This window comes from Saimiri boliviensis, chromosome 5 (assembly GCF_048565385.1).
Source record: "Saimiri boliviensis isolate mSaiBol1 chromosome 5, mSaiBol1.pri, whole genome shotgun sequence".
Lineage (NCBI taxonomy): Eukaryota > Metazoa > Chordata > Mammalia > Primates > Cebidae > Saimiri > Saimiri boliviensis.
The window spans coordinates 129,505,344-129,515,896 of record NC_133453.1 but is presented as its reverse complement, the minus strand read 5'-3'; the positions used below and the strand labels follow the sequence as shown (position 1 = coordinate 129,515,896).

The following is a 10,553-nucleotide window of genomic DNA, read 5'->3' as shown; positions in this document are numbered from 1 at the left end:
TAAAAATTAAAAATAAAACAAAATAAAATAAAATAAATAACCTGTTATGTGAGAGCCTGGCAAGAAGGGATTCTCGCCAACTCTTTGACCAATAATCCTCCTAAAATAGGAGGTGGCCTGCAGAAGAACTAAAACCAGAAAAGTTTTAGTTCTGAGCTTTGTGGGATTTCAAGGGAAATTATCTATGCATTTTTATACCGTCCTCTCCTCACTCTGCCCTGGCCGGGCTCAGCGTGGTCTCGTCGATAGGGTCCCAGTGAGTGTGTTGGGCCTCAGAGACTGTCTCCTTAGGAAACAGGCCACCCAGGAGCCCAAGGACGTGCTGAGGTCCCACAGCTGGATGTGCACAGCCAGGACACCTGAGGTCCTCCAGCTGTTGGTCTTTCCCTGGGGTCTCCACCCCAATCAATCCAGCTTCCCAACTTCCCAGCCTGTGGTTTTTTGCCAAATTCCACTTGAAAAGAGCACTTGACTTATGGGGGCTGGGATCCCTGATGGCCACGCCTCCTTGAGGGGAGGGGCAAGGGAGAAGCCTGGGGTCTCCTGGCCTGGAGGAGGGAGCAGTGTGTTAGGACAGCCCCCACGGGAGAAGGGACACAGGACAGCGATGACACCTGCCAGCCTCTTCCCAAGCAGGAGCGCATGGACTCCTCATAGGTCCTATTACCCACCCCCGGAGGAGGCAGCAAGTTAACTTTGACAGTCCCGAATGGAGACCTTTGGGCTCCAAGCTCAAGGTTGGTCCCAAGACACACAGCGCATTAAATCCTTGTTGCAGCGAGTAGAGCCCACAGCCACGTGAGGGCTGGAAGCTGCAATGTCGGGAACGTTTCGAAGCAAGTATGGCTGCTGCCGGAAGTGCTGAGCTCCCGGCGTCCCTCTGGGCGCGGACGGAACCAAGGGTGAGAGGAAAGGCCATGAGAGGAGGGAGGGGAAGCGGGTAGCACAGGGCAGAGAGGAGAGGCAGGCAGCGTCCATTTTCCCTTCACGGGGGCTTGGTAAAGACCCTCTGAGGACAGCTTCGTGCCCATCCCCGTGGTGGCCGCCCATGGAGACGGAGACGGGAACCTGCTCAGAGAAAACATTTAGTTTTCTTTTCTTTTCTTCTCCTTCCTCCCTCCCTCTCTCTCTCTTTCTTTCCTTCCTTCCATCTTTCTTTCTTTCTTTTGAGGTAGAGTCTCACTCTGTCACCCAGGCTGGAGTGCAATGGTGCAATCTCAGCTCACTGCAGCCACCACCTCCCGAGTTCAAGTGATTCTCCTGCCTCAGCCTCCCGAGTAGCTGGGACTACAAGCGCCTGCCACCAAACCCGGCGAATTTTTGTATTTTTTTTTGTAGAGTCAGGGTTTTGCCATGTTGGCCAGGCTGGTCTCAAACTCCTGGCCTCAAGTGATCCACCTGCCTTGGCCTCCTAAAGTGCTGAGATTACAGGCGTGAAGGACTGTGCCTGGCCCCCGATCTTTTTTTTTTTTTTTTAAGATGGAGTCTTGATCCGTGGCTAGTTCTCAACCAAGGTAACACAGGGGCTCTCAATAGGGTGTGGAACTCTGCTAGAAAAATCACATTATGAGAACAGTTATTGTGTGATCTCCTGTTGGAAAATGAATAACATAATATACATTTAGGAAACAAAGTGGAGAAAACTGCCGCAAACTCAGCCATGGTCATCCCTGGGGGCTCAGATTCCGGGGATTTTAACTTCCCTCATCCTGTATTTCTCTAATGTTTAAATGTTTAACGATGCGCTTGTAATGCTTTGGTAATTCAAATGACAGATGAAGAAAAAAATGTTTTCAAAGACAGTAGGTATCCATCCACCATCCTCTCCAAACTTCCAAAACAACCAGGATGTGCCACTACCAGGAAGTATTTATGCAGCATAAAGGATTTTGTCCTGAGCGTGTACCATTAATTATTAAAGAGAGGTTGTCAGTCCCATCAGATGAGTTTAATGTTTACTTTGAGGACTGAAAAGCTAAAGCGTTCAGTCCTTCCCTTTGCACACTGTTGGCTAAGGTGTTCATTTAACAAAGACGAAATGAAGGGGAAATGGTGTTATTTGTATTGTTTTCTTGACATACCTGAAACACTTTTACTATTTCTGACAGCTCCACTGCTTTCCTCATTTTCCAGCTTAGGAAAATCGATTGCTGTTATGATAAATCCCGATCCAGTGAGAAAGGGAGACAGAGCAAGATGCAAAATGAAAGATAAATGCAGAAAGCTAACAGCCTGGCTGGGGAGAGGAGGCCACAGGAGGGAAGGAATCACATAGGTGGCTTCCTGGAAGAGGTGCCCAAGCAGACCTGGAAGAGGTGGGTTTGGGAAGTGGGGAGAGTGCAGAGAAGGGCATCTCTGATGGAGAAGCAGCAGCCAGTGGGCAGGAGCTGCAGGGAGCCAGGTTGCAAGTCAGCTTGCCTCCTGTATCCCTGAGGCTGGGTTGGGGTCCCCACCCTGGCTGTGGCCCTGACCTCTGGGGAGGTGCTGGCCAGAACTGGGTGGCAGGCCCAACCTACTCCGACCCTGGACTCTGCCCAGGGATTTCTGCGGAAGTGACAAGGCAGGTCAGGGCAAAATCAGGTTGGACCCAGCTTGTCCCCACAGAGACGTGTGCTTCCCTCTGTCTTTGAGAGCGACTTGTTAACCACGAATACGTGAGTAGAAATAGGGCACTGCCTCCGTGTGCGCCGCTGTGCGTCTGTGGGTGAGCGGGGCATTTCCAGCCTCTGCCTGTGTGTGTGTGTGTGCACGTGCACGGGCCTCTGAGTATGTCAGCCTAACTGGGCTGGCATTTGGATAGAGTAGGGCACTCCCCAAGTGGGGAAAAAGGAGCGGGATCAAGAGTGGGGAGAGAGAAGGTGTTAGTTAGCACTCCTATTTACACCTGAGCTTAAACCTATGAGCTGAGCTTCAGCAAAAAAGGAACTATATTGGTTCTTGCAATGGAAGAGTCCAGGGGTAGGACTGGTTTCAGGTATTGTTGGATCCAGGGACTGGAATGATGTCTTTAAGGATGTTAAATGTCCAACTTTCAGAGATGGCACAGTGGAATACTATAAAGGTCTTTCTTAATGGTAATAGCTTGAAGCTGTTGTAGGGAGTGCTGAAAGCTAGGGCCTCTCTTAGAAAAGTACCTGTATCAGGTGTATATGCCTGCTGTAGACAATTCCTTACTTTCCTTCCCTACGAAGTGAACAGAATTTGCTGTTTTTGCCTCGAACTGCCAGAGTTGACAAGGACTTTCCTCTCACAGGTTCAGATGAGGGTGCAGGCTGGGGTGGTGGTTCACGCCTGTAAGCCCAACACTTTGGGAGGCCGAGGTGGGAGGATTGATGGGGCCCAGGAGTTCGAGACCAGCCTGGGCAACATAGGGAGACCCAATCTCTACACAAAGGAAGGGGTACCTCCTCCATGTCCTGGGGAGCCAAAGCTGCAGTCCCAGGCACAAGGAGGGGTGAGCTCTTGGATGGTATAGGTGGCCTCAGGCGGGGCTCTGGCTGTGCCAAGCACCTGCTCCCCCACCCAGCCCTCTCCCCTTCCCCAGGCCCCTGACCTGGGCCCTGCCTGGTTTGTCTTTCAGTTGGAAGGTCTGGCCCATGGAGAACAACCCCTCAAGACGAAGAGAGTCCATCTCTCTCACACCTGTGGCCCAGGGGCTGGAGAACATGGGAGCTGAGTTCTTGGAAAGCCTGGTCTGTGCCCTCCCCATTGCCCATCCCCACCCCGAGCCTCTTCGGCCTGAGCCCGGCTGCCGAGCTGGTGGGGCTTTCGCTCACCACCTTCCCTCACACCCCATGCTTCTGCCCCCTGCTCACCTCTTTGGTTGTACAGGTAGGAACCTCCCAATGCGCCCGCCTCCTCAGCCCCCTTTATTTCACTCATTAAACATTGACTGAGCACGTACTGTGTGCACTATAGTCTGAAAGGGCAGGGCAGGCCCCAATGAGGAAGTGGCATTGGAGGTGTGACCTACAGAGTGAGGATCAAAACCAGATGACGGGGGAGGGGGTCTCTGAGGAAACTCAGCCTTCGAGGAGTCCCCGGTATTGTCCTTGCTTTCAGGTGGCCAGGTCAGGTAGGCCACCCCCCAGAACCTGAGCCTCTTAGGACACCCTCCAGCCACCTCTGACAAAGCCCCTCCCCTTCACTGCCATTGTCCCTTGGGGCGCTTCTTTTATGCTATCATCTGCAAGAATACCCACCCACCCCCGACCCAAAACAGCTCCACAGACTGGGGGGTGCGTCGCCCTGGGGCCGTGTGATGAGGTGCCCTGCCTGGGACCTCCCTTACAGGCCTCCTCTCAGGCCCTACCAGCCACAGCTGGGTCGCAGGTATCCGTCCCTCTGCAGATCTTGAGCTCGCTGAGGGCAGGATGCGTCCGGCACAGCTCTGCACGCAGTAGCTGCTCTGGGCCTGCCTCGCAGGGTTCACTTAAGTAGCCTTCTCACTCCTCCCTGTGCTCCAGCCTAGGCCCCTCCTCAGCAAGGGTCTCACCAAGGGCCCCCAGCTGTAAGTTCCTGTGGGTGGGTAAGGGACAGCCTGACCTGACGGCTCCCTGCTGGCCGTAGGAGGAAGGCCAGCTCCCTAGAAGCAACTCGGAGATGAGAGGCAGCCGGAGTGAGGCGGGGCCGCAGACCTTCTCCAGATGGTAGGTGACCTCTGGAAGGACAAGGGCGGCCTTCGGGGGAGGCTGCTTGGGAACAGGATGGGGAGCTGGGCCTACTGGAGGATGGGGGTGGGGGTACGGGAACCTTTGCTGAAGGAAGGAATAAAGGAGATTTAGCCAACACGCACAGACACATGAGCCTAAAAGGTGAGCCAAGTCACAGGCTCCCCACCTGCTTTTGAGTAGCTGGCATGAGATCCCGTCGGTAAATATCGTGGGCCTGCCCTGAACCAGGAAGGCCTCCCTCTCAAACTCCAGCTTCTGCCTTCTACCCCCATTCAGTCTCTGGGATACCTTTGGGAGTCCCAAGACTCCGGTTAAAAATTCTGATTTTAGCCGGGCGCGGTGGCTCATGGCTGTAATCCCAGCACTTTGGGAGGCTGAGGTGGGCAGATCACCTGAGGTCAGGAGTTCAAGACTAGCCTGACCAATATGGTGAAACCTTGTCTTTAAAAAAAAAAAAAAAATCTGATTTTCCACGGGGAGGTGGAAGCCCAGAGAGGGGAAGGGACCAGCCTGATGGAACAGGCAACGAGGGGCTGAGGTGAGCCTAGAACTCCGCCTCCTGCTGCCTGGGCCCCCTGGGTCCTTCAGATCTGGAGCTGAGGACAGCATGAAGGGCAGAGGGGTGGAGGGGGGAGGGATTCCATCTCTGCCTGGGCACGGGGCATGGGAAGAATCCCTCCCCCAGACTCTTAGGAGGTGGGAAGTGGGGACTAAGAGGGGATGAGAGGCTCCTTAAAATGGTACCTGGTGGGTTCCAATGAGCACTGAGTGGGCATCTACTAGATGCTCAGCCTGTGAGACCCCAGAGGCTACGGAGGTCCCAGCCTTTCCTCCAGAGACAGACCGTGACCCAATGACCCAGCAAGAATTGGCTGGGCCCCAAAGGCAGTGGGGGTGTGTGACCACCGGGCAGGGGCAGGCTGTTCCAAGCATCTTCTCTCTGGAAAGGGAGCCACTGACTGTTTTGCTAAGTGTCTCAGGTCCTGAGGGGATGAACCCAGAGCTGGGAGCCCTTCCACCTTGTCCCATGGGCAGATGGATGAACAACAGAGTGGGGGAGGCGGCCACCTGTGTCTGCCTGTCTGGCTCCCTCCCTCCTTCCCTTCCCTCCTTCCCTTCTTTCCCTTCCCTCTTCCCTTCCCTCTTTCCGTTCTGTCTTCCCTTCCCTCCTTCCCTTCCCTCCTTCCCTTCCCTCCTTCCCTTCCCTCCTTCCCTTCCCTCTTTCCCTTCCCTCTTCCCTTCCCTCTTTCCCTTCCGTCTTCCCTTCCCTCCTTCCCTTCCCTCCTTCCCTTCCCTTCCCTCTCTTTCTCTTTCTTTCTTTCTTTTTTTCTTTTTTTTTTTTTTGAGGTAGGCTCTCACTCTGTTGCCTGGGCTGGAGTGCAGTGGCCGATCAACCACTTGGCTCACTGCAACCTCCACCTCCCGGGCTCAAGCGATTCTCCTGCCTCAGCTTCTTGAGTAGCTGGGACTATAGGTGCACACCACCATGCCCGGCTAATTTTTGTATTTTGGGTAGATGGGGTTTGTCATGTTGCCCAGGCTGGTCTTGAACTCCTGGGCTCAAGTGATCCACCTGCCTGGGCCTCCCGAAGTGCTGAGATTACAGGTGTGAGCCACCTTGCTCGCCGCCACATTTTGGTATGGTGATGAGGTTCTGCCTTTTCAGTAGACTTCCTCCCGAGCTCGGGAGCGGGGATCATCACCAGGCTAGTGGGGCCTGTGGGTGCTGCTCAGTTTGTTCTGCCACAGAGGCAGGAAGGGCTGAACCATTTCTACGTTTGTCCTGGGCTGGGGTTGCCCTGCAGCCCCGTGGGGATGTCAAGGCAAGCCCTGGCTTGTCCCTGTTGCCACTTAACCGGGGAGACCCCTGCGTGAGTGGAGGTGCTGAGGATCTCCCACAGGTGGGGTCCGCTCATGCACTCACAGACCCTGCTGGTTCTGTTCCCAGGAGGAAGCTGCAGCCTGCCCTGAGAGCCCGAAGCTTCTGCAGGGAGCACACGCAGCTGTTTCGATGGATCGGCACAGGCCTGCTCTGCACAGGTGAGCCCGGGGCCGGCACTACCCTGGACACAGTGATTCCTGCCTCAGCTACCCAGGTCTCAGGGTGGGGCCATTCACTTACCCAATCACCCAACAAATGGTTGTTGAGCACCAGCTCAGGGCCAGCTCCCTTGCTGGGTGCTGAGACATCAGTTAAGCCAGACCAGATCTTGTTCCCAAGGCACTCCCTCCTCAGTAAGGGAAGGGGAAGAAATATTCCCACATAATGCAGCAAGTTATCTGGGAGCACCAAGGAGGGATGGGAGATGGTCAGGGAGGACTTCCAGGAGGAGGTGACATTGGAGCCTCACAGGATGAGTAGGAGTTAGCCAGGTGGAGGGGAAGGACGCTAAAGAGGGCAAAGGCGCTCCATATAGAGGAGTCACAGGAGCAAAGGTGAAACTGGCAGGGTGTGGGTTTCGATAAAGTCCCATGTCTGCCCTGTAAGGTCTGCAGGGTAAAGTTCTAGACAAGGAGTGCCAGGGGATGGGGCTGGAGGGATAGGAAAGGGCCCAGGATGGGGAGTGGGCAGGGAGATGGGAGGATGCTCACAGACTTGGATTTTGCCCTCAAGGCCACTGGGCCTTGAAGAGCCTCTGAAGGGTTTGAACAGGGAAGCATCAAGGTGGAATTCTCACTGTGGGACCTGGACAGAGGGCAGGAAAGATGGGGAGAAGCAGACACTGAGGGCTGCAGTGCCTGTGTGAGAACGAGGTGGTGGAAAATCGGCAGGTGATGGGAGAGGTCCTAGGAAGGCAATGCCCACGGCACTTGGGAACCACTGGGTGTGCAGCACGAAGGAGACCCTGAATCAGGGCTGCCCCAGGGGCCTGCCGGGGTTGGGGAGGATGATGGTGCCTTCCACAGAGCTAGAGAACACACATGCAGGAGGGAGTCTTGGCAGGAGGGGCAATAATTCGGACAGTTTGTTGGAGGTACCACTGCCAGGCCATCTGAGAGGGAGGGGAGGCTCCCCAGGCACACTTGGAGAGTGAATTGAGAAGTGGGTCAAGGACAGAAGCCTGGAGACCAGCCACATGGAAGGGCTGGAGGCAGCCAAGGAGGCAAGGGTTTCAAGGAGGGAAGATCGGCAGCATCTCTGCAAGACCTGTGGGACAAAACCCGAGCCATGTCCCCTGATTTAGGGACAAGGAGGCCTCTGGTGACTTAGGGTGTAGTCAAACTGAATTGGAGCGAATGGGAGATGAGGCTGTGCAGACAGCAGGTGTAAAGGGCTTTTTGGATCCATTTTTATGAGGTAAGGCAGGGAGGATGAATGGGCAGGAGGTGGCCCAGTCTCAAGGATGCCTGTGATGAGTTTGGGAGGGGAGACTTTGTGTATGAGCCGAGGAGGGGGGTTGCAGAAGGAGCGGGAGGTGAAGAGATGCTGGTGCAGGGAGGTCCCCCGGCACCGACTGGAGGAGCTCCCACCCCATGGGGAGGGGTGGGTCTTCGCAGGGCAAGCTCACCTCCCGCTGACAGGTTGGAATTGAAGAGGGCCAGGCAGAGCAGGTGGCCCACGCCTGCAATCCCAGCACTTTGGGAGGCTGTAGTGGGAGGATTGCTTGAGCCCAGGAGTTTGAGACCAGCCCAGGCAACACAGCAAGACCCCCAGCTCTACAAAAAAAATTAAATAAAAATAAATGAAAAAAAGAAAAAGGAGGATGAGTATAGATGGAGAGCTCATCATAGGTGCTCTGGAGGGGACGGGCAGTGAGAGGGATGACCGCAACAACCCCACCTGCTTGGTGAACTTGAAAGTAGGGTCATCTGCTGAGATGGGGGGGTCCATGACCCTCACAGCTTCCTCCCGGGCAGTGCGTCTGCGGTGGTGACGTCCACCTTTGGCACAGTCTCAAGCCAGGCTGCCTCTGCTTCTGTGGCTGCCTCCTTCGCTCAGATCCGATTTGCTTCTCTTGGAGAACGATTGAATTCTCTCCTGTAGAGAATGAAAATTCCCCCTCTCATCCTGTTTCCACGTTTGCCGTGGCTGTGGGGAATGCAGTCTGAACCCTTAAATGATTCCTTGCAGTGGTCAGTAGTGACTCTGTTTCTGGGTGACTTTGATTTCTCTAGCTTTTCAATATCTTTAGGACATCCCCTCTTTCCTGGGGAGGCTGCTCAGAGGCGTTGTGGGAGTAGCTGTGATAGAGAAATGAAGCTCATGTTCTCAGGACTTGGCTCCTGAGCTGTGATAGTGGCTTCCAAACCTTAGGCCTTCTCCAGGGGTGCAGCGACAGCCTGGCTCCATTGGACTAACAAGGATGGCCTTGGTGTCCCCAGTCTTAGAAGAGGAGGGTGCCTTGTGCCGGCTGTTCCAGCCGAAGTTCCAGTGAGGTCTTCAGGGACCTTAGCTCAAGTCCTGCCTGTCCCTGAACGAATCCCTGTGCCCAGGGGGACGTGGTAGTCTCCCCACTCCTGATGTAGGTCAGGCACCCCTGAACTACATGGGCTTAGAGGGGGGAAGCTGTGTCCAAATGGAACAGAAATGTCCTCGCACCAGAGGGTGAGTGCACCCCAGATGATGAAAATGCTTCCAAAAGCACATGTCTCCCTTTGCCCTGCCTGGAGGACTCCTCCACACAGCCCCCTCTCCATGAGTCCCAGTCCTGGCCTGCCCTGACCAGGACACAAGGCCCTGAGGCACACAGAGCTTACTGGACTCCTAGCCGCTGGCCCTCCCTGTGGGAGTCACCCAGCCCTGCTGGCCTCAGAGGCCTCGTTCTCCACATGGACATCACTATAGAACCCCGCCTGGGGTTGTTGTGAGGATTAATTGTGAAAGCACTGAGCTCAGCTCCTGGCGACCACGGGGTCTCTCCCAGGCCAGGCCAGGTCCCCCTCTCCTGCACCTCCCCCGCCCTGCCGCTGGCACCAGCAGCCCCAGCTCCACTCTGCGGGGCTCCACCTGTGTGTTTCAATGACACCTGCTCGGGTAGGAACTCCAGCCCACAAGCTTCCATGGGAGAGAATGGTCATTTTATTTTCTGTAACTCAGCTTACTCTCTCCTTCAATCTTGTCATTCCAGCAAGTGACGGGAACTCAGTTTCTGTCCAGTCGGAATCTCCCTTCTCCCCTTCCTCTGGGGATCACCAGGGAGGCTTATCTGTGATCACTCCTCCAGTGCCTCCTGACCTGTCCGCTTCCCCAGCTGGTCCTGGGTGCTCTATCCTCGCAGGTGCCCTTGGCGACACCCTTTTTTCCACGGTTGGCTCATTCTGGCCTCCTGCCTCTCTCCTCCTCAGGCCTCTTGTGGGGACCGCTTCTGCTATTTAGGTGCCTGCAGAGCCTCACTGGCTTTCCAGGACCCTGCCTGCCACACACCACATGGGCATTCCTCCCTGTGCAGTCCCGGGACCTCCCTGGGGCTCCACCAGGAAGCCAGGCACAGGCCATCACTGCTTGCAACACCACAAACACACCCAGCTTTGGCGGCTTTGCCAGGCTCAGGTGCGTTCTCTGTGATGGCAGTGTCCTTGTCACCATCTGGCAGCAGATGGGGTGGGTAGAACTTACCTTTGCTTGTGATCTTTTAGATCACATTTTAAATCCATGGCTGTGAGTCCTTTCCATTCTTCGAGGATGCTGGATTCTGAAATTCAAAAGCCAGGGAGAGGCCTGGCGCGGTGGCTCACGCCTGTAATCCCAGCACTTTGTGAGGCTGAGGTGGGTGGATCACTTGAGCCCAGGAGTTCCACACCCGCCTGAGCAACATGGCGAAACCCCGTCTCTACCGAAAATACAAAAATTAGCTGGGCATGGTAGTGGACACCTGTAGTCCCTGCTACTTGGGAGGCTGAGGCAAGAGAATCCCTTGAACCCAGGAGGTGGAGGTTGCA

The 10,553-nt window shown here is 55.2% G+C and overlaps 1 protein-coding gene across 2 annotated transcripts in view; it reads left to right on the top strand.

The window, feature by feature from the left end:
- The first annotated feature begins 842 nt into the window (after positions 1-842).
- The window catches only part of SLC28A1 (solute carrier family 28 member 1), a 60,049-nt gene continuing 50,338 nt past the window's right edge, over positions 843-10,553 (top strand). Inside the window, exons 1-5 of one of the 2 annotated variants that reach the window (XM_010350058.3) lie at positions 843-902; positions 2,539-2,654; positions 3,581-3,692; positions 4,570-4,649; positions 6,622-6,713. In XM_010350058.3, the coding sequence (XP_010348360.3) occupies positions 3,597-3,692; positions 4,570-4,649; positions 6,622-6,713 (268 nt within the window). In that variant the 5' untranslated portion in view covers positions 843-902; positions 2,539-2,654; positions 3,581-3,596. Of the gene's footprint in view, positions 903-2,538; positions 2,655-3,580; positions 3,693-4,569; positions 4,650-6,621; positions 6,714-10,553 lie in introns of those variants that run through there. The other variant, XM_010350052.3, reaches the window with a different exon arrangement.